The sequence below is a fragment of the Pieris napi genome, chromosome 19 (assembly GCF_905475465.1).
Source record: "Pieris napi chromosome 19, ilPieNapi1.2, whole genome shotgun sequence".
Lineage (NCBI taxonomy): Eukaryota > Metazoa > Arthropoda > Insecta > Lepidoptera > Pieridae > Pieris > Pieris napi.
In genome coordinates this window covers 1,168,900-1,193,726 of record NC_062252.1, presented here as the reverse complement: position 1 = coordinate 1,193,726, position 24,827 = coordinate 1,168,900, and the positions used below count along the sequence as shown (strand labels likewise).

At 33.5% G+C, this 24,827-nt stretch overlaps 2 protein-coding genes across 2 annotated transcripts in view; both read left to right on the top strand.

Annotated features, from left to right (window-relative positions):
• Positions 1–24,827, top strand: part of LOC125059336 (calsyntenin-1) — a 159,774-nt gene that overhangs the window by 49,545 nt on the left and 85,402 nt on the right. The window lies entirely within an intron of this gene.
• On the top strand, positions 83–2,160 carry LOC125059337. Its single transcript, XM_047663715.1, has 2 exons — positions 83–473; positions 1,695–2,160. Exons 1-2 carry the CDS (start codon positions 83–85, stop codon positions 1,892–1,894), a joined length of 591 nt encoding a protein of 196 aa, XP_047519671.1. The 3' UTR covers positions 1,895–2,160.

Here is a 24,827-nt window from a genome sequence, read left to right as displayed (position 1 = left end):
CGGAACCCTAAGATCAAACCGAAGAGGGCTACCTAAGGAGATAGTGTCACTAAAGTTGAAGAAGGGCGAAATCAAAGGAGCTATGAATAAAAATGGCGTTAAAGTTATTAAATGGGTTGACAAAAGGCAACTTCTAATGCTATCTACTCTCAAAGAGGACAAAGATGTGCTTTTCAACACTGGAAAAAAAAATAAGAAGACGAATGAAGATATTAAAAAGCCTACATGTGTCGTTACGTATAATAACAACAAAAAAGGAGTTGACTTTAGCGACCAAATGTCTTCATACTATTCTACATTAAAAAGAGGGCTCAAATGGTTCAGAAAAGTGGGTATGGAATATTTGTTTGGCATGGCGTTAGTAAACGCGTGGATCACATACAACATGAAAAATGATAAGAAGGTTTCAAAAAAAGAATTTACAGAGGCATTAATGCAATCATTAACTGGAAAAAGTATATTATGCCCTGATAGTAAGTATAATAACGTATAACATCACTGTAGGCATATGTAGATCATTGTTGAAGGCGATTCCTACATTAGTGTTTCAACATCGTCAGGCGTTCAACATCTGCAACAGGTAACTATTGTCATTATTTTAAATATATTACTAGTGTTACGTTGGCTGCGCATGATCTTCGTGCATGAGCTTTGTGCTGACTCCGCTATTTTTCTATTATGGTATGTTATGGCACTCTTTACTTACTCAATAACACATGATGCGAGTTCTTATTTCGGGTTAGTCACCTGCATTTATCATAAAAATAACGCTTTACGTGGACTACCTGATTGCACAAAATAGGCATTAGGCCTTGTTACCGCTATATTATACACCATATTATATACTTACTTAATTATATATGTGCCTATAATCTATATATACAGGGTGTAAGGATTATCTCCGTTGTCCTTCAAGGAGGTAACTCAGTATCGTTTATACAACAACTTTCCCTATGGGACTCATGTTGTAAACTCCAAAAAGTTTGGCTTCCCAAAGTAACCGATCCGATCAACTGATTAAAATTGTATTTGAGCAATAAACTAATCTGAATCTGATTTTTTTGTATGAAAAGTCAAAATATTTTTTTTAAGGTTTCAATATGGGTCCCTTATGGAAAGTTGTCCGTTACACGTTAGTTAACACGGGCTGAGTTACCCCACGAGAGGTTTTGCGCATTTGGAATTACACGTTGTATAAGGTCATTTTAAAATAAGTGCAAATATTTTAAGGGTGTGCTCTACACATGAAACTGAACAACTTTCCCCAAGGAACATGGGTCAAATATGAAAAAAAAGTGGGCCTCCCATACAAAATTGCCGACCTTAGCTGACTGATTTAGTAGATTTGTTTATTGGGGAAAGTTGTTCAGTTTAATGATTAGAACACACGATTAACATATTTTCACTTAATTTAACCTGACCCTATACAGCGCGTAACGGAAGGGGGGTATAAACCCTGAAGGAGGTGAATGTGCTCATGAAACATAGGTCAAAATATGAAAAAAAAATTGGCCCTCCCTTACAAAACTGATAACCACCTGATTGATTTACTATTACTATGGGAGGTCCAACATTTTTTTTTATATCTCGACCTATGTTCTCTGGGGTAAGTTGTTCAGTTTCGCGAGTTCTGTGGTAAAACTCATAATTGGTTAATAAACCACACGGAATTAAGAAAAAAAAATTCATTTCAGAAAATCAAGTAATACCTAAGGACAATGACCATGTCCTTGAGATGAGCGCTAAACGAAGAAATTGTGCAGGGTGCTACGACAGACTGCGGAAAACCTTGAATAGTACCCAAGCAAAAAAAAAAGTTAAGAAAATAAAAAAATATTGCAGGAAATGCAACCAAAACCTTTGCGTAATATGTTTCCAGGACAGGCATAAGTAAATAAAAACATTTTTCAGTTCTTCAACGATAATTCTGTTTTATTTTCGATATCCCCTTATTTTTCTCTGTCCCATCACTACTAAAAATACTTTCTAGTGCGGTTCAGGTCGATATCGGCCTGCCGCTTTTCCTGCTTTATTTCTCATTTCCTGTTTGGCAGATCCCGGGGCGAATCAAACGTAAGGAAGTTGGGTTCAAGGTCATTCTAACAATATAAAAAAAAAATGCATACATTATGTTTCCACAAAGTTATAGCAGTTTAATCTATCCTAGTACTGGTGGGTCTAGAAAGACCTGCCACGCACTGGCGGAAATATCATAGGGGGCACATTTTGGCCTACCGCCGCACCAGATGGAGAGTTATGATTTTACTTGCCGCAGTGAACGTGTTAAACTTGTGCCTTAAATCTTATTTGAGGTTCTGTGTCTGTTGTTAGCCTAGATAGGCTATTTCTGTTTATATAACATGCTTGTCCGGGCTTCACACAGTTGGGCTGGAAAATGTTTTGGAAATTAAAATAGCCATGTGAAAGATAATGTAGCAATGGTATGGTGTTTTTTTTAAAATTAAAATTCAAACCAAATCAAGGGTAAACTATGTTAAGGTTAACTATGTTACAGGAGAGCGCAATATCATAACAGGTCAAGCGTTCAAAAAAATCTAAATATATAGCATTATTTGTGTTGACACACCTATCTCATACACATATCTGATTTAAGAAACATAATCTGGATAACTGTGTTGCAATTGTGTGCATACTCTAGTTTGTTAAGTTTTTAACTTGTTCTTTAGTTATGTTTATCTATATGCAAATTTCTCAAACGAGGATTATTTGAGGCTACGGAGTTAAGCCAGGGTGGTTTGGAGCATATCGTTTATTACTTTGATATTCAATTTATTATTTTAATTTAGGAGGAGTATTGGCCACTAGCTTCAGCGTGCGACTCTCATCCCTGAGGTCGTAGGTTCGATCCCCGGCTGCGCCAACGGACTATCTTTCTATGTGTGCATTTAACATTCGCTCGAACGGTCAAGAAAGTCGACGGCGTGTTTCAGGCACAGGATGCTGATCACTTACTTGCCTGATGGATTGACAAATGATCATGAAATAGATTCAAAAATTTGAGGCCCAGACTTAAAAAAGTTGAAGCTAAATCTCCCCTTTCCTAAAAAGGGACTTTATTTACTTGAAAGGCTTGGCTTTTCCCGTCGGGCCCGGGCGACAACTTTATTTTAATTTAGCAATACCAATCCTAACATTTAATTATGAAGACGTGATTCGCGCGTTTTTCGAATCGTACCCTTAAAGTAGAATGTATATATATATATAGCTTAACCGAAGGTTTCATTTCAAAGTTACGTAAGCAACTTAATGTAGATTGTAGATGTTTATAAAATCCCCGGAGGAACCAACGAGCTGTAGTTTCCAACTTTATTTTTCCAAACTTTACATAGCTCCGCCAACTTTAAATATATCTCCTCGTTCCAGGAATAACAGATATAAATATTAAAAAATTCAGAATTTACTAAAATGCAAAGGTTTATGGTTTATACCTGATTATTTTTCCGACCCTAATGTCGGCCAATAGAATTGCACCATTCGACGTCACGTGGTACAACCTACATGGTATTATACTGAAAATTTTTTGTGAAAATTTTCTCTGGTCGTTGCTTCAAGAAAAGTATTAAGTAGTTGTTTTATTCATTATGAAATTCTTATTTGTTAACTGTACATTTCGTCTCATGGTGCAATTCTATTGGCCGACATTTGGGTCGGAAAAATAATCCCCCGAATACCACTCGAGCTTCAAAATTATCTGGTATTTCCCTCAAGGTTCCCTGCAAACAAATATAGTCGTCATGACGACTATATTAATTGTTTGCAACGAACCTATCGGGAAATACCCGATAATTTTGAAGCTCGAGTGGTATTACATATGAATATATTTATTGTCATATGTTTCTGACCGTTTGTTACGTTTGGTAAGATGAAGCCAAAATCAAATATGCTACTCAGTTGTGTATCTGGGCATAGGTCGAGCCAAAAGCATGTAATCTGTAACAAACTTATTACCACCGCGGACATATTCAAGAACTTAGGTCCTTACTATATGTAATTTGAATATGAATAGTTATTTATTTATTTCTTTAGCCACACTACCGACTATGTATTTGCGTGTTGTTCCCACGAGAATGTAAGTGCGTGCTTGTATTTCACCATGCCTCCTGCTGATAGAGGACAAATCTTTGTTTTTAATTTATTTTATTATTTTTTATTACTTAAGATGTCATGTGCAACATGGTGTAATGGTTGAAGCTCCTTACAAACGTTATGTAAAACAAAAAACTTGGCGATTAAAAAGAGTGACGGAGAGTTTATTGCCAGTTCTTCTCTTCCGTTCTACGCCCTCGATTTGAGAACTGGCAGTAAATGTAAAATTAGAAGCATTATTTCTTTTTTGACGTTCATAAGTGTACTTTGTGTTACCTACATGAATAAATGAATTTTGACTTTGACACTTAGCACACAAAAATAATAATCGGCCTTATCGCTTTTAAGGGATCTCTTCTAGACTTAAAAATATATTTTGCTATTTGCACAGGCTGCAAAGGAACTATATGCACATCTAATGTTTAATTGTTAGAATATCTCCAAATACAAACGACATAGAAATTATAGATTTGTTCTACTATCTATAATATAAAAATGAATCGCAAAATGTGTTGGTAAGCGCATAACTCAACAACGCCTTCACCAATTTGCCCAATTCTTTTTTTTATAATATTCCTTGAAGTACGAGGATTGTTCTTACGGAGAAAAAATTAAAACAAAATGGAGTGAAAAAGTCTAAAAACAACACATAATGTTCATACATACAAAATGTTCGTAATAATACTTAAAAGTCAATTTGAACTTTAATACTATAACATAAAGTTCAAGTGTTAGTGGAGGGGTTCCGGGAAGGTAAATTTTTATTTTTTGACATATTGTATTTGTTGTCTTATCAACTTTCTTTTTTTTAATTTTTATCTTACTAGCTAGACGGGTGTCCCGAATTGCAGAATAAGTATTTAAAAAAAATAAAGAATCGACTGTTAGGCGGTACGATGTTCGCCAGGCCAGCTAGTTTTAAATAAAAGCTTTTTACATTTCCACTTGAATAAACATTTTCCGCTGTCGATAGAAAACTATCATGTTGTGTGTATTTTCAATTTTCGAACACAAGAAATCAAATGACATTTGTTAAATTCGTTTCCGTTTCCGCTCAGACAATATAAAATTTGGAGCCATCAACGCGATGATTCGTTTTGTATCACTTGGCAACATACCAGATTTGCAATGTTCACTTGGCAATCAACGCTCGGGCCGAGCCATGCCAAGCTGATTTTTGTCTAAATGCAGGTAATTAAGTTGCAAGTGTTGCAATTATTTTGATAAGGGAAATATTGTAAACAAATGTAGATAATTTTTTGTTTAAACACCTTGGGGTGGGGTCACGGTCATATTATCGCTTAATGTTTGTTATTGTTTTATGACTTATGCTATAAACAAATAAATTATGCGTATTATTACCCTACTACCCTTGGGAGATAGTGTATCTGTTCTGACAGATAAATAATTACTGTCTTAGAAAAGTAAGCTAACCATTTCAAGTTCCAAAAATGTATTGCCTACTACATAAAGAACCTTTTACGAACATTTCTCTCATCACAAGTTGAATAAAACCCTAGCTAATTCATTCCCTTTTTAACTGCATTGTTGGAGCTCATTCATGGGTTTACGACACCCATAACTGTTTTACACTGATCCCCGACTCAGTCTCCAAATTGAATTCCAAATTACACCAATATTTGAATAGGACCAGTTTATGAGATGTTACGAATGTAAATAGATATTACAATTTTATTTTTCGCTTGGTTATAGGCAAATAAGTGTGGATGAATTTCGAAGAAATTCCACTTATCAATACAAGGACGACTCATTGGTCTAGTACTAAATTACAATACGAACCAGTATTGTAATATAGTAGTGATTCCCCTGACTGCGAATCCATGGGTCCCGGGTTCGATCCCCGGCTGCGACGAACATCGATGTGATGAGCATTTGGTGTTGTGCTTAGGTCTTGGGTGTTTAAATATGTATTTATATGCCTATCTATCTATAATATGTATGTATATCCGTTGCCTATTACCCATAACACAAGATTCTGTCTTTGAACATCCCTCAAAGATACATCGAACTTAACTCTGGTTTTGGTAAATTTGTTTTTCATTGCTAGCGTATGGTATTAATTTATACGAATATGTAAAGAAACATCGTCAACTTCGCGCTTTTTAAGCCTTTGGAACAGTGTAAACAGACTTGGCGGTTGCGGATAAGGCCACGCTGTTACCGTGTCCTGTCTTGAGCGATTGCTGGTGGAGCCATGGGGTTTTAGTGGGTATGCACAGCAGCGAGTCCCGCACAACCCTCCACCAGAAGGCAGTCGTATTTCCCCACGGAAGAAAAGTGTCATCAGACTGATCTAGTTTTTAAGGGCTATTCTTCAATCCTGAATCCTTCTGGCTTTTAAAAGTCTTGATCCTAACATAAATAAACCTAAGATAAAATTGTGGTCCTAAAAATAGGGCAAAAGCTTGAGACGTTCAAGGACTCCTTGTTAGATCGCAAGTACTGTTGAGTTCGGACTTATCAGTCAAATCTTACTCAACCCACTTAACCTGAGTGTCCTCGATTGTAGTGCTAAAGTGCTCATTGAATGACCTTGGAGATCTTTACCTTCAATGCCCGTTTTTGAAGTTTATTTAAGTTTTAGAATACATAGCTGAGTTTGTAGCCTTGCAGACGTACAGACATTTGTCACACTATGTATAAGACAGCAGTCTGTAGTGGGTGAGTATACAGTATACACCTTCATTATTTTTGCTGTGTATTCTGTTAAATATGTATCAAAATAATGTTTATGTACTAATAGTGACATCTAGTTTGTTATAAAGAAAGTACTCATTTGTGGGTCTATGTATGATTGTCATTGAATTAAAGTTAGTCTGTCAACGTCCACCGTTGTTTCATTATTATAGGTTATGGGCCCAGACCCGTTTTTAAGTGTATTATGGAAGTTTAAAGTATTATCTTTATCCATACTGCTATAATAATGTCGGTGAATTATATAGCCAACGTCCCAAAGTTGAAGGGTCGTGAAAACTATGACGACTGGTGTTTTGCGGTGCAAAATGTTTTGGTGCTAGAAAACATGGCGGATAAAATCAAGACGCAGCTATCAGCATCGGCGTCTGCGAGTGATATTGAAAGTGATGCTAAAGCCAAGGCAAAATTGATATTAACAATCGATACATCTTTATATGTTCATATCAAGCAGGCAGTTACGGCATATGATTTATGGTCTACGCTTAAACATATGTATGATGATTCCGGCTATATGAGGAAGATTAGTCTACTGAGAAATCTCATTAAAATTCGGCTAGAAAACTGTGAGTCAATGGCACAGTATGTTACTCAAATTGTAGAAACGGGCCAGCGACTTCGAGGAACAGGATTCAGTATAACCGATGAGTGGATTGGAGCATTAATGTTAGCGGGATTGACCGAAAAATATGCGCCTATGATAATGGCCATTGAGCATTCTGGAATTGAGGTTAGTGCAGATATTGTAAAAACAAAATTGGTAGACATGTGTGCTGATGATTATGTTGGTACTACATCCGGTTCAGAAAGTGCATTTATTGCGAAAGGAAGACATAGATTGAAAAGTGGCAATACTAAAAGCGGCCATATTAATAGACAATCAGATATGACGCAACCTATCAAAATTATAAAGTGCTACAAATGTAAACAAACCGGTCACTATAAAAATCAGTGTGCGCAATCGGATAATACTAAACGAAAACAGACCAATGCCTTCAGTGCTGTTTTTCTGAGTGGAAATTTTAATAAGAACAGCTGGTATATCGATAGTGGCGCAAGTAAACACATGACTGCAAACAAAGATAACCTCACGAATGTATCGCATCAGCAGGAAACCAAAGAAATTATTATCGCAAATCAGACTAGAGTTTCAGTGTTGTGTTCTGGCGACGTAAATATCGTTACAGTAGTCAATCGAGAAGAATACGACGTTACAGTTACAGATGTATTGTATGTTCCGAATTTAACCACTAACTTGCTTTCTGTGAGTCAGTTGATTAGGAATGGCAACAATGTAATTTTCAAAGAAGAAATTTGCTATGTTTATAATCAACAGAAAGAACTCGTTGGCCAAGCAGAATTAGTTGATGGTGTGTATAAATTACAAACGTTACAAGTCGATGAAATATTTGCAGCACCTGCAATAACATCATGTGAGACTTGGCACCGGCGATTAGGGCATATCAATAGTAATAGCCTGAATAAAATGAAAAATGGAGCTGTAGATGGAATCACATATCCTGAGGTGGTAAAAATAGGCAAATCTTCATGCACTGTTTGTTGTGAAGGAAAACAAACTAGGTTGCCTTTCAAGAAAAGTACATCAAAAACAGAGGATGTGCTGGAGATTATTCATGCAGATGTTGGAGGTCCTATGGAAAATCAATCGATTGGAGGATCAAAATACTATGTTTTGTTTGTGGATGACTATAGCAAAATGGCATTTGTTTATTTTATGAAAGCTAAGAATGAAGTGTTCCATTATTTTCAAGAATTTCAGAGAATGGTAGAAAACCAAAAAGAAAAGAAAGTCAAGGTTCTTCGAACTGATAATGGAGGGGAGTTTTGTAGTCGTGAATTTGGCAGTTATCTAAATAAGCAAGGTATAGTTCACCAGAGAACTAATGCTTATACACCAGAACAGAATGGTCTCTGCGAGAGGATGAACAGGTCAGTAGTTGAAAAGGCCAGATGTTTGATCTATGATGCTGGATTAGAGAAGAAGTTCTGGGCAGAAGCCGTCAACACATCAGTATATTTAAGAAATAGATCAGTTGTCACGGGGCTGAATAATAAGACTCCTTATGAAGTATGGACTGGTCAGAAACCAAACCTAAGTCATTTGCGTATATTTGGCAGTGTAGTCATGGTTCACATTCCCAAGGAAAGACGTTTGAAATGGGATAAAAAGGCTAACAAGCTGATTTTTGTAGGTTATGCAGAAAAAACTAAAGGATATAGAGTATATGATCCTGTAACTAACATTGTCACAATCAGCAGAGATGTAGTTGTCATGGAAAGTCCAAACCAGAATATGGTAGAAATACCATTGGAATGTAAGCATCCAGTGGAGGTAACTGAGCAAGAGAATGTTTATGAAGAAATTGAGAGCTCTTCCTCTAAAGACGATTGTGGGGATGAAACTTATGTCCCAGAATCTGAAGTTTCAGTGAGTACTTACAGTGATAAGACATTTGACACAGTCTCAGACCCAGGTGTTGAACCAATTGAGCCAGAGCAATTACCCAAACGCACTAGAGTGAGACCAGATAGGTATGGTTACAATAACTTGTGTATGGTGGAGTGTGAAGACAGTAGTCAAGGAGAGATAACACTCGGAGAGGCATTAAATGGTCCAGAAAGTCAATTTTGGCGAGCCAGTATGAAAGAAGAACTAAAATCATTTAGAGAAAATGAAGCTTGGGAAGTGGTGGACAGGCCAAAACAAGCTACAGTGGTTAAGTGTAAGTGGGTGTTAAAGAAAAAAGTGGACAGTGATGATAACATAAGATATCGTGCTCGGTTAGTTGCTAAAGGTTTTACACAGAAAGCAGGAATAGACTATACCGAAACTTTTTCCCCAGTGGTTCGTCACTCAACAATAAGACTATTGTTTGCATTAAGTGTTAAATATAATCTAGATATAACTCACCTTGATGTAACCACAGCATTTTTAAATGGGCATTTAAATGAAGATGTATATATGTGTTTACCTGAGAATTTTGAATGTCATGATAGGGAGAACAAAGTGTTAAAACTAAAGAGGGCAATCTATGGGTTGAAGCAATCAGCTAGGGCATGGTATAAGCGTGTAGATGATTGTTTACAATCTTTTGGATATAGAAAGTCAGTGTATTAACCTTGTTTATTTATTAAACATGATAATACTACCAGAACATATATAGCTTTGTTTGTAGATGATTTTTTTATTTTTTCTGATTGTAAAAGAGAAACTGAATGTCTTAAGACTGAACTAAAATCTAAATTTAAATTAAAAGACTTGGGAGACATTAGACAGTGCTTAGGTATGAGGGTCAGAAGAAAAAACTATGAGATTTTTGTAGACCAGAAACATTATAATTTTGTTAACCAGTTAGGTGTTACTCCATTGTAATGAAATTTGTTCACTATGTTTCAAATGATTAGTTGTTTTTTCTTTTGTCTATATGTCAATTATTTTGATAAGGGAGTGTGTTAAATATGTATCAAAATAATGTTTATGTACTAATAGTGACATCTAGTTTGTTATAAAGAAAGTACTCATTTGTGGGTCTATGTATGATTGTCATTGAATTAAAGTTAGTCTGTCAACGTCCACCGTTGTTTCATTATTATATATTCGACTCGCACTGTCCACCGGTAACAAGCTCCCATTCCCCACTTACTCTCGCAGCTTAATAGTTTTCTTTTCGCCTGTTTGTGAAGCGTATGGGGATATATACTCTGATTTTTTAATGTACGCAGAAAATATTAATGGAGAGCAAAAGGTTTTCAGCTAGATTTATAAAAAATACTTAATTTATAATATTTATTGTAGAAATTTGGCCATACATAAGCTGTAAATAAACAAATAAATCCTGTTAATTAGTTGTTTAAATCTATGTTAATGAATTGTTTGAAGACATGTTTTAACACCTATTGTTTGTTCCCCGTGGCTATGACGGTGTGTTTCTTACTTATACGAATATCAGGTCGTTCAATTTCTAATCTTCTATATTTACAGAAATATCATTTATTTTGATAACGCAGAAAACAATAATTGTCACTCGTAATGTCAGTAAAGGTAGATAGACAATACAAATTGAATTATGTGGTAACATTTGAAATTTATATTACAAATACTTGTGTTATAAAAAAAATATGATCATAATTTCCACATGTGAGGACAACTTAGGGATGTAGCGCCACAATTCAAGTTTATTTATTATTCCCAATTTAGACACCGGTACTTTGTAAAAGTAATCAATTATTGGCACCCTTGTCGACGTGTCTTTAGAGACTAGTAATATTCTAGTTGTGCCGTAGTTCGTATAGCACAATTATATCTGTGAGATATTCGCATTTAAGTCACTCCTTGTTAAACAAAATATCGTTAAAAGTTTAACCGTTATTGATTTCGCAGTAACTGTATCGGCCAGATGGCTTTTAACTCAAGGTCCATGCTACATGGACGAGTTTGCAAGATATATTGATATCATTTTGTTAGAATCCACGAGTAATCCGTAGGATCTATTTTGATTAAATCTTTCGTCATGTTTGATATTTCACAATTCCTATTATACAAATCAATTAAAGTTATTAGAAATTACCTTTACCATAAGACGGTAGCACAAATATGGAGCTTTTATTTTAAATTCGTGAAGTTTACAAATTATATAAACAATTTTATAGGATTTCTATTTAACCTGACAGTGGTTGCCAGGAAAAGATCGCTGGCATGCGATAGTTTCCCTATGTCCTACTTATTGAAGTGTTTTCATTTACTCCTTCTATTATGTAACGAAGTGGTTATATATAGCTTTTTATCTATATTTTTTTCACTTTAGCAGATCTTTTTTAAAATAATCTGTGTACGTTCCAGCTGTGAAATATATTGACGTACACTTGACAAAATCGTAGTCTGTGATGGAGGATTGCAGGAGATCTCGACACAATTACTAACTAGCTCCTTTTATGTGAATTTAAAGGGTTTCACAAAGCTAAATGAGCCGTCAAAGAAAGGTTTAATTGGAGGCTCACGGAGGACAATAAATTTGAGGAGGTCTTTATCTCCAGGACAAAGGCAGCACTGAGGGCGCCTAGATGGGCGTCATTAAAACGGAAAAATAACGGCTCAGTAATTCATTGCTACGCACTGGAGACTTTCAATGTTTATATTATTTTTTTATTTACGTGAGATATAAGCACTAATGAGAGATCAATAGTGTTAATCAACTAAGTTAGGATGATTATAATTATTGTCTTTTTATTTGGAATTTTGTAGAAAATTTTATTTTAAAAATTCTGACCTTAAAAAGCATATTTTAAATATTGTTCTAACTGATTTATTAATAACTTGGTTTCTAGGATAATATAAGTTTTTTTTTAGAATAGGAAGATAGAATAGAATAGAATAGCAAGAGCCTACGAGACGCCCAAAAAGCAGGCCGTGGTAGACTTCCAGCCATCAAGGTGATGCTGATGAAATTTTGAATTGTTACGGCTCGTACGGTTTTGAAATGAGTATGGACTCCTGACTCAGGAGGGATTAACCTAAACAACTCTTTGGAACTGCATAGTACACTTTCTCGTCTCTGCGTAGAAAAAAAATCTTGCACATAACTCATTAACTTAGTTTAAACCGGAACTGATGACGTAAACAAGATCGATTTGTTTATATATAGTCATGCAATATTCCTATTTAATTAATTTTGACAATATCCTGTTCAATGAAGTAGCAAATACATTTTCATAGATGTATGAACATTAAATGATATTGCATAATTAAAACGCAATTGTATATAAATTTAAATTCTCAAATATGCATACATTGAAAATTCATTCCTATTCCAATATAATAAGTGTCAATTAAGCAGGATTAAATTGTTGCGTAAAGTCAGATTAATCCTGTATAAACCGGTTAATAGCAGTCAAAACCGCTTGACATCGGATCTAGAATGCACAGTAATATCACTGATCAAAGACCTTGATTGGGTTTGACAAGTGACCCGGTAGTTTTAGTGTTGGAGCTCTTTAATGGTAATTTAGAAATTGACATCTGACGACTTAACGTTGAGGTTTGAAACGCCGCTACCACTACCATTATTTTCCTTATTTCCTATTTATACGGTAACTTAAAACTAAACTAAAAACATAACAAGTAAAAACTTAAAACCTAAACCATTTTATAACTAATTATAAATAATGCAATTCTTGTGAATTCAGCCAGTGTGCAACTAAATATATCCGTCTCACAAGCAATAGTGTTTAGGGCGTGCAAGACACGCGTAAATTGTGCTTCTCTGAGTAAGTTCGTATGCGCCCGAGGCACTGCCAGCAATTGCGACCGCTTACCACGCCGAGTATGGTTATTTAGCACACGCAGACCCAGTCTCTCCAACATAATAAATAATAAAAATCACTTTATTTGGCGCAAAAACAATTACATTCTGTACTTACATTCTAAAGGTTGTAAAAATACAATAGACAACGAATCGTTGAGATACACTATTCATTTTGATCTTATACATAATATACATTTTTGAGCACTAGCGTTTAAACTAGGCCTAGCCTGTATCTTAAATGCTAGTTCCTTCCAGTGTCATTAACAAATTGGTTAAGTGCTTTGTCATTAGATGTTTATTCATGTTATATGTGTGTAGTAACTGTGAACTTCGACAAAGTTTTTTTAAATCTTGTGGATTCTAAACTTGAATACGAGATATGAATGAAATATAATATTTAGTGTTAAGATTTTCTATTTAAATTAAATTTTAAATTTAAGTGTTTGTATTTTAGATAATATTTATAATTTATTTATTTCGTAATCCTACAGCTTACATTAATTATATACAACAGAAAACAATGAAACTACAGCCAAAGATGTAATATACATATACAAAAAGGTTTTAATATTAACGATAGGAAAAAAACAATAAAAAATATTAAATACATAATACCTAATTCGGCTGTGATGTGTATGGTGTGAAAGTGAGGGTAGATATCTACGTGAGGGTGTGTATATAAATTTAAAAGTTAAGTTCAAAACAAACAAAAAAAATAAAAAAATAGTTTGTGGAAATTGTCGAATTAATTCAAGAATAAATTTTTTTTAGGCGTTTAGTAATATGCCATACGTTTATTAATTAATCGAAGTAGCTGATGTGTCTTTAACAGTTTAACTCATTCATAGAAGAAAAATAGGGTAAAATTAGCGTTTCACAACCTTTTTTGTGCATTTGTTTCTAAAATTCTTATTATATAACAAACATAATTTTTAATATTATAAAAATATTTCTTTACTTAAGAAACTTAAATTATAGGTTTTAGGAAGAAATCACGAGGAAATTATTACAGAAATACAGTAAATAAATTTTCAAAACATAATGAAAAACTGAAATTCAAATTACAAATAAATTTTCGACCTTAACAATTAAATTGTCTCTCTGTGGGGAAACACTGCTCTAATTGAACTGTCATCTTAGCATAAGTATCAAATAGTGGACTAAAGTACCTAATTAAGATTTAGTAAGAGGTTTTTTTAAGGTTACATTTGCATTTTAATGAGAAAATAAGCTTAGCATGCAAAATGGTATATGACTCAAAGTTTAACAAAAAGAGGCAAAATAGTGACGTCACAAACCCCCGGGGTTTTCAATCAGAAATAGACTCACGATTAATTGTAGGAAAATGTCGGAAAATGCACTTTTTGCTGAGCTACGAACGGATTTTTTTGTGCTTTTTAATCTGGCTTCGTATTTCGAGAGTTTTTACTGAGGATATTCTGAATGAGCTTTTGTGAAGATGAGAGCTTTATTAATGGCTTTCTTGTCTTAATATACCGGTTGAAGTATTAATTTATTGAATATTATTGAGAAGTTATGTTAAACGGTTTAATTATCTTAAATTATATCATTTTGGTTTGAAAATTATCTTTGTTTGTTAGTAATGCAACTCAAAGTTGTATACATTAGGTATAATATGTTAAAGCAATATTGGCCGTGTGGCTTCAGCGTTCGAATTCCGGCTGTGCAGAAATATATGGCAATTTTGAAGAGATCTGAATCTGAGGCCCAGAACTGAAAGGTAGTAGCGCCGCTGGTTTTATATGTATTCATAATGTGTCTTTGGAGGAGGCCAGGAGGATGGCCTCAAGCAGTAGTCTTATGACTCCATTTAATATAGTACTCATAGTGCGGTTATATGTATAGTCGCCCGAGTCGTACTTTTCTTTGCTTCATGTAAGATTAACAAAAGATAATTGGATATCTGATACCCTGTTATTAGTAATATTGGACTGAAAACGGTTATTGTGACTTCATTTAATTAAAATCTATATATATATAAATGAAACCCGTTTTCCGTTGTCACGACATAACATGAAAACGGCTTGACCGATTTGTCTGATTTTTTTTTGTATAATATTCCTTGAAGTACGAGGATGGTTCTCACGGAGAGAAAAATAAAAAAAATTGAGTGAAAAAGTCTAAAAACAACACTTTTCTATATTCCCATACATAATATTCGTAATAATACTTAAAAGTCAATTTGAACTTTAATACCATATCATAAAGTTCAAGTGTTAGTGGAGGGGTTCCGGGAAGGAGAATTTTTATTTTTTGACATAATGTATTTGTTGTCTTATCAACCTTCTTTTTTTTAACTTAGCTAGACCGGTGTCGCGAATAGCAGAATAAGTATTTAAAATAACTAAAGAATCGATTGTTAGGCGGTACGATGTTCGCCAGGCCAGCTAGTATTTTAATATATGTGAACAATGGGTTAGAGAAAAATTTAAATGAAATTAAAAAATGTTAAAGAATTCTTGGTAATAATCTGTAAAAACGTTTCGGGCTTTTTGAAAACGAATCCTCGGGATAAGTGAGGCGTCTAATTTCCCTCGGGGGCCTTAACTTCTATTTAGGCCTAATCAATGGCTGATAACGGATTTGAAAAACGAAGCTGATATTTGGGAAATATTAAGGAGAATGAGCTAATATTATTTGGTTTCATTTAACGTGCTAGTAGAGTACTTGGAATAAAAATATTTTTGTAGGTATAAGTCAAATCATTTATTTCAATTAGGCCTATTACAAAGGCACTTTTGAAAGTCAAAATTACAAGATAAAATAATTTAAAAAATTACCTTTTTAGTTTAATATGGACCAAGAATGGGCAAGAATATTAAGTATATTCTTGCACATTCTTGTTCATCTCTTTTAAAATACTTTTTACCATATTTTGTGTACATTAATTTGTTAAATTATATGTGAAGACCTAGAACAAAAAAAACTACTGTACTAAATTAAATACGCGCTTAAATAACTATATTATTATATAGATACATGGTGCTCACATATTTTCAAATGTTGCATATAAGTCCATTTATCAAGTAAGGCAATACACCACTCCTGATGGTAGCACGTGAAACATTTTTGATGAAATGGTAGTTATGTAGTAAAGTGTTAATACACTTACTCCCAAGTGGGCGTTAGCTAGATCTTCTCAGAGATGAGCAATTAATCATATTAGGTTTCTACGTTACGTTGTATTGCAGAAAGAGTTTGATTGTTTGCATTGAATAGGCTCCAAAACTACTCGACGGATTTGAAAAATGCTTTCATCAGAAATGTAGGTGGGTTACCTACATTTTCCATGATGAGCATAGGCTGTAGAATATAAATCAAATGTTCAGCCATTCGAAGCCGGAATAGACCGCTAGTTATCTGTAAACTTGTGGCAGTCCCTCGCTAACCACGACTGCCGAAATGAACTTGAAACGTCCTTGGTATTTGAATACCTAATATAATATACATAAATATACAAATAGTATAAAAAAACACGTGTTCATAAATATTTTGTTTCGATGTAAAGGTAAAAGCGGGGTTTCATTTAGAAAATTAATTAAGTTCTTTACACGTGTGAGCTCGTTAAGGCTTTATTCGTTAGAAATGAAGTTATACGTTAGGGGTATATGGATTCGTCGTGCTTCAGTGGTTAGTTATACAGAAAGTACATAGGCTTTATGTCAAATAAAACATAAAAATATTAAAAACTTCATAAATGTGTCTAGTAACAGTATTTGGTGTGTACTAAACAGTAATTATACATAAAAAAGTATGATTTGGAAACCCTTTTACGTAAAAAAATACCTGTATCTTCTTAGCTTTTCCAAAACAAACTGATTAGTAAATGTCATAAAATATTAAATATATATTTACTTAACATCAGGTGAGCCTCCTGCCTGTTCTATAAAAAAAAATATAATTAATTTTTTCAATGAAAAATATAATCTCCAACACTGCGTAGGGTGTTAAACACACACTGATACACCCGGCCTTTAATCGTATTTTTAGATTGTAGACTGTGAATAGTATAGGTATTAAGCAGCCTATTTAATCTATTAAAGATATAGTCTGCCTGCATATATTATAAACAAATATACATGACTATATAAATAATGTAGTATAGTACAATATCTATTTTAACATAAACAATATTTTAAATACGTGTCATTGCTTATTGCAATGATTATACATCTTAAGCAATTTAGAATTAAATATCTACTTCGTTTCATATTTTAAATATACATCATAAATAGAGAATGTCACAGTTTCTGAACACGTTAAATAATTTTCCACTCAAAGGCTTCGATTAGATGCTCTAGAGGCTGTTCAGCACTTAGCTAGTTCCGATGTAATTTATGTGCAGATTAGATTGAGTTTGCATTAAGCTTGTGTATACTATAATACAGTTAAATAGTTATTAATGTGATACTATGTCCAATTAATGGTATATTATAACTCAAAATAACTTTATCTATATAGGTAATCTTATGAACTTCAACAGAAATTGATTCGAAATATACATTTACTAACAGTTCGCATGTCAAGGGCGTAAAGCGGGCAAGAAGAAGTGGTAAGAAACTCTCCGCCACTCTTTTTTATCGCTTGCTTAGTTTTGAGCCATACAAATTGTTTGAACTGAAGCAAATCAATCCCAAGGATTAGGAGTATTAAAATAGTCGTCAAAATTAAAAAAATAAGAAACTTTATTGATTAATTTACGTATTACGAATAAAAAGGCGTAAGTAAGTAAGAAAACATCTTCAAAATAGATCTTTTGGCGTTGGATAGTCTATTTATCGAGTGACAGATGTTACGATAAATTCTAGTGTAAGTAATACAATAATGCCTTTAAATTATTGATCTTTGAAAATATTACGGCAAATTGTAAATGTATCTACCAAATTACCAATAGAGATCATTTAATAGACGACATGGTTGTAGATTTTATGAGTCATGTAATAATAATACGACTTTATTTCCATCATAATAACATATAACAGGAGAAAAACAAAATTTAATAAATAAAGATAAAGGATGTAAGTCAACAACAACCCAATCATAAATATAATCATTAAAAATTATTCAATACATGTTATATTATGTGTTAAGCGTAAAAATCATGATAATTTAATATTATATTTTGCCCTGACATGGGTTTAATAATTATAAAATCTGTTAATAAAAACTTAAGATTAAAATCAAAGTTGTACGTTGAAAGCTTGGTTTAAGGTTGGAGTGGAAATAGTAAAATAACGTTTATTTGTTTCGTCAGAGAGCTATGTTCTGATTGATTGCATATTATCGCCATTGGGACTTGACCAATCACTTGACAATCTAGAAATTCGTTTTATCACGTGTATGAAGTTGTTGTCTGTTTGATTTGTTTAAATGACGATTGTACGATAAACACTACTGACAATATTATCTGCAGTGGAATCCTATTTCTTTTAGTATGTTAGTAATTGATTTATACCTTTTCTATTTATATACCCACCGCCGAGTTTAATATATATCACATGTTCATATTACATGAACGGTAGTAATCCCGATCTGCGGAAGAGGTAAAAATACCAACTTTATAAATTGGTACAAAATAACGATTCTTTTTGTTAGAAGTTAATTTTAATTAAAACTTTTAGCACAGTTGTTAGAAACAGGGGTAAAAATTTTTTTTGGTACAAATTGTAATTAGTGGACTTATACAGATGTTTTTATTTTGGTTTAGAAAGGGTATTAATAAATAATTAATTTTATTTAAATGATCCTAATCCTTGGGATTCATTTTAAACTCAATTTTTTTATATAATTATTTGCATCTAACCACTCATTTTAATTTTTTACTAACTTGAATGACGTCAATGTTAACCAAAACTAACAAGTTTTTCTGATGTCGTGAATCAACATTTGTTAAATTCGCACATCTGTTAATCTCTTACATCATTGTTATAATGATTTATGATGCCCGAATGACTACTGAGAATTTAAAAACTAATTTAAAATCTTTGACTAGATTTTGTTTGGATTCCTTGTTAAGATTTTATAAGCACTATTGCCAAGAAAATCTCGCGTCATTCTCTTACTGCAGTCCTTATATGTCTTGAGTTATTTGCGCATTCTACGAGGTGTCTCTACGAAGGTGATATAGTGCATTTGTGTGTAAGACATAAAGGCATTCTCTATTCTACGGGTGTCTGACACGACCGCAGATTAACGGAAGCAGGCGCTCAACTCAAGCTGTACGTAGTTCGGTTCATCAAACTAAGGCCTATCATTGATAATTTAGAAAAATCAAAAAGGTTGTGTCGAAGAAAAAGATTAAGTATGGTAAACTTTTCTTTCTTTTCTGCTTATCTTCTTATCTGCCATCTTATAGTTACTGGATGCTTAATATCGTTGCAGAAAGTAATAATAATAGCGTTCCCCATTTTTCATAACAATAAAACTGAGATGACAAATGTCTCGGTGGACATTTTCAACAACTCCATTCAGACCTTTCGCCGAGTCGTTTTAGAAACCTTGCTTTGTTAATTATTAGCTATTATTATTATTTTCTTTATTCCTACATATGTATTTACAGTGTATATTCGCGAATGCTTGGCGGACCCATGCGACTTCTTCAATACAAAGAGTCCCCTCGGGGGTTGCATGGATCTGTTTAGCGCTGCGCCTTCTAAAGTACTCATATTATTTTCACACATAATATGGCTTAGTTATGATACACCACATATTTTAAATACTTCGCATGGCTCTGATAAAAAAATAAAATAATAATTTATTTTTATTGATTTACACTTCGTTACCTTACACAAAAACATACATATAAAATACTATGTAGTTTTCTAAATAAAAATAGGTAAGTGGCGCTGCAACCTTTTTAGGTCTGGGCCGCAGATTTCTGTATCTATTTCATGATCATTTGTCAATCTAATTGGCAAGTAGGTGATCAGCCTCCTGTGTATGATACACGCCGTCGACCTTTTGGGTCTAAGGCAAGCTGGTTTTCTCACGATGTTTTCCTTCACCGTTCGAGCGAATGTTAAATGCGCACATAGAAAGAAAGTCCATTGTTGCATAGCCGGGGATCGAACCTACGATTTCAGAGATCAGAGTCGCACGCTGAAGCCACGACCATCACTGCTCTATACATTTATCTAGTTTTGTATTTATTTTTAAAACAAATAGTTTTTGAGCTTTCGATTCCTTTTTCATGCCAAAGACTTGATTTTTTCATCTTTGGCAATACTGTCTAAGAAATGCAATGCATTAAATGACGTCCGGATATTCTACGACAAATTTAAAGCGTTACAGCGCTCCTAAAACTAACATTCATATAAATGTTTCACAAAGAAACATTTAACTTCAGTCACGCTAAGTTACTCATTAAAATACCTTTTAAATCCAAAATGTACTTTATTTTCAGGTAAGCAGTTGAATGCCAGCGCCCTGTAAGTTATATCGCCTGTAATTATTCGTCGGGCATTTCTGCGCCGCTGTAATTTGCCTGGTTTAAACATGCCACGTGTATATATTTAATCTATATATTATATTTATCGGACTAGATTTTAGTATTATGGTATGACTTTTGTGGTGAGTGGTATTTTATTCGGGTGGAATTATAATAGTATATTTTAAAAGCGTTGAAGTATTACGTCACGCAATTTTTGGAGATTATTGACCCCCCAAACCAAACCCTATGTACGCGCCGTAACGTTTTTCTGTACCCAATAGTAAAACGTTTTGTGACCACCCGTGACTCTTTATTCATACCTAAAAGTTACCATTATGTGGTGTAAAGTACCGGAAAGTCGAAAATAATATTAATAATAACGCGTAAATCTTCGCCCCCCATCGTAACGTTTTACAACAGGGGAACCCCCCCCCCCATTCTTTACGTAATACTTGAACGCTCCCTTTCTTGAAATCCTTACTTTTTAAGATTGGATTAATGTTCTGGCTCTTCTTTCAAATTACTGATGCAAAGTAATCTACTATCTCTGGATGCTTTTTGGGTAGGATTCTTAGGAAACTTAGCGCAAAGTAAGAGTTGGTATGTCAAAATAAAACGTTTTCACATACTATTAGAATTGTCGAGTGATTGTTTTTTAAAAAAATGTTAATTAATTAGTCTGATGGAATATGCTGACTTAACAGAAAGTAATAGTGTCAGTCAGATGGGGTAGGTACTCTCTTCTTCTACGAAGAAGATCTTCATTACTGAAGGTAGTGCCTGTCTTTAAAAGCCCTTAGCGATGAGACGATCACTCCTCCCTCAGATAAGGAACAAGGCTGTATTATAACGTACCTGTAAATTTGTATCGTACAGGGCAATAATTCAGTAAAGCGGTAATAGTTTCTAATACAGTTAACGTAAAATAATGCTCAAAGAATTTTAAAACGCACAAATCAAGTATTGGCAAAACTGCCAAAGTAGCCAAGTTTAAAGCTTAAAAGTCAAGAAATTGAGAAAACTGACACAGAGTTGTGTCCGCAGATTGCGGGAAGTTTTAGACTTAGTTTCGTAGTAAATTGAGCTTTGGGCTTTAACGTGTTTGACTTTCTCGATGATTTGTTAAGTTGAGAATTAATTGACTGAAAGTTTACAGTTGTGTGGTTAGTTCTAGTTATTAATAACTCTAATCGATCTTGTTATACATTGATAATACAATTTTAGGGCGAAATATGTTATATATAATATTTTATGTAACAGAGGGATCAGGGCAAATTTATTACATATTTACTGGAATATTCCATAAAACTAAAACTAAAATGTCTAACTATATTCTACAAATTGCGTTTTCATACGTTATGTATTAAATTAAGAGATATTTTTGATGAATTAATTATTATACTGTATTAGACTATATCCATATTAAGATCCTTGCGGATACTGTAATTTTTAATGTACCATGGTGCATTGACAATATCCCGGATAACCTTGTTCTGAAACCGTTTTATTATAAGAGAGATAATTTAAATTAGTTTTATTTAATTAGTATAAACGAATACTCTTATGTAATCAAAGAAGTGAATTTGCGAATCACTTTAATCTTTTCTATCATTTATTGTACATACATTTGAATGATAATTATAAATCATACTTTGGAAGATTATGAAGGTTAAATAAATAGTAAAATAAAAAAACGGGAACAATTTCTGTGAAAATTTCATTAAAAAATTCCCAAGAATTAATGGAAATCGGCCGTAAACCCTAATTAAAGGTGACAAGTATCAGCGCCTGCAGAAAAAGTCGATGAAAAATACATTAATATAATCTAGCTAATGTTATTATACGCTTCAGAAAATGATATTAACCGCGCCTTGAGGTAATGTATTATTTTATAAAACGACTTCTAAGAAATAATTATTTTTGGAATTGTATAATAGGCCTATGGGCCATTCTAGGCTTAGGTCGTGTGGTAAAAGCGTATGTGTATTGTGTAATCTCCGAAAATTCATATAAATATGACGCTTGAAATCAGTTAGGCCTAGAAATATGTAAGTGTCTTTAGAAACGGCTTTTTAAAATATTGTTTTTATTCAAAAAATTAAAAAAGATTAATATACAGCACTAACTTTTGTATTTGTAAATTAAATAGTGGTTGCCGCCTATTATAGGCCGCCAGTTGTCCTCGTTTTCATTTAATTATGTCTATTGTATTATGTTTATGAAACGAAGTGTTAATAAATAAATATTTTGTTATTCTAAGTGAATAATATATATCTTACTTTGGGATATGTAAATTACTATGACGATGATGTCTTAGTTGGGAAATCAAACTTTGGACCGAGTTTCATTTAAAGGTACATATATGTTAAATCGGTGTCAATCAAAGAAGGATGACAATTATTGTCGATTTTGACTTTGACACGCGAATTGGAAATGGTAGATGCAAAGCATACGCTGTTGAATTTTAAAACCGCTGTCGCGTGCGCACTAATATTGTACCGCACATCGTACTACCATATTTTATTTTTTTACAATTATTTAGAATCCAGTGTTTGAGAGTAGGACATACCAATTCGACTTAGGGTCCTTCAAAAAAAGAGCGTACAGATTCTTATTAGGACGGCAGCGCACTTGCGAGCCTTCTGGCAGTGCGAGTGTACATGGGCGGCATTATCTCTTAACATCAGATGAGACTGTTTGCCTCCCGTAACATAAAACAAATTGATGTTAGTCTTAGTCAGATTGTTTTTCGGATGCCTTATTTTCCTATATTGACACGGGACAGCTGAACTAGCGCTAATTATTTTACCGAGAGGATGAATACGGTGAGCCCAGGCCTAAACCTTATTTATAACAGATATTTTTTGTATCGTATATTTTTTATAATTCTAAGCCTACTTTAAACGCTTTATTATACAGTGAAAATGGTAGCATGTTCTAAGTAAGTAAATTATGTAATACATTTGTCGCATTGGCCCTGAAACGTTGCGTGCTTTAGTACGACCTAAAATTTATTTAGAGTAGGCTACGTATATCTAAATGATGTTCCAAAATTGTGTATTAGGTTCATTTGATATACGAGAATTTATTAAGTAATAGATAGGCAAATTATTTATACAATTATAATCATTGTGAGGAAATCGGCGTGCCTTAGACCCTAGAAATATGTGTGTTTAACTTAAAAAGGGTACAGAAATGTGTGTGCCTAAAACCTCAGAAATTATACGTATACAAAAAACGTAAATTTGTCTTAGAAATGTTAATGTCTTAGAAATTGCCTTCATTTGTAAAAAGCTCACCTTCACCTTTTTTTCATTTAATGAAATATAAAATGACCCTTTCATATGAAATATGTTAGTGTTTGTATTTTTATTTGAAACGGAATTTAAAACCTTTATTTTTAATTACAATTTTGTTAAAAGTTAATTAAAAATATACTAACATTTAATAGTTCATTACGATTTGATTTCTGGCGAAACAATTATGTGAATTTCCTAATGGTCATGTTCCCCAGAACTCGGGTTTAACTTTACATAGTCGAAGTTGCGAGGTGTTTTCATAATATAGTATTATTTTCACAAGTGCACTGCACTTAGCATAAGTTCCTTGGAGACGCCACGGTCCTATATCATAATTAACTAGAGCTTTTCCGGTATAAGGTTTCACCTCACTGAATAGTTTGACTTTGATAAATAGCTCTTGCATAATACTATTTTGTTGGTGTCCACTACTTTATTTATAAAAAAATATTGGTGTCATTTACCGCTTGTACTAAAATGCTTATGTTTCTTTTTATCACACCTAAATAAAATTATATAGAAAGAGACGAAAGAGTACTTTAGTTAAAAGAGTGAAATTATACTAGTTTTTGTGTTTTAAAAGACCAACAACGCACTGGCATTCAGGGACCAGGGTGTACATGGTCGGCGGTATCACTTAACAATAGGTGAGCCTCCTGCCCGTTTGCCCCCTATTTTATAAAAAAAGCCAGCAGACATTTGTTTGAAATATTTGTATATACATTTGCGACTATACATTACAATTACTTACAATTATTTCGCCTAGACCTTGCTATTAAAATAGCTAAGGGTGATACTGAGAACTATGAATTCGGTGTGTCAAAATATAATACATTTTAACATAAGGAAGTCAGACTTAGCGCCAAGTAAGCGTATACCCTAAGCCTTCAATAGTTATACTAGGTGTTAATATAGAAAAAGTGTTATGTCATA

Bases quoted from the DNA above. Each gene is read 5' to 3' on its own strand.
- LOC125059337 (XM_047663715.1), top strand. From the start codon at position 83: ATGAATAAAAATGGCGTTAAAGTTATTAAATGGGTTGACAAAAGGCAA. The intron at 474-1,694 runs GTAAGTATAATA...AATTCATTTCAG, and splicing joins AAGTATATTATGCCCTGATA to AAAATCAAGTAATACCTAAG.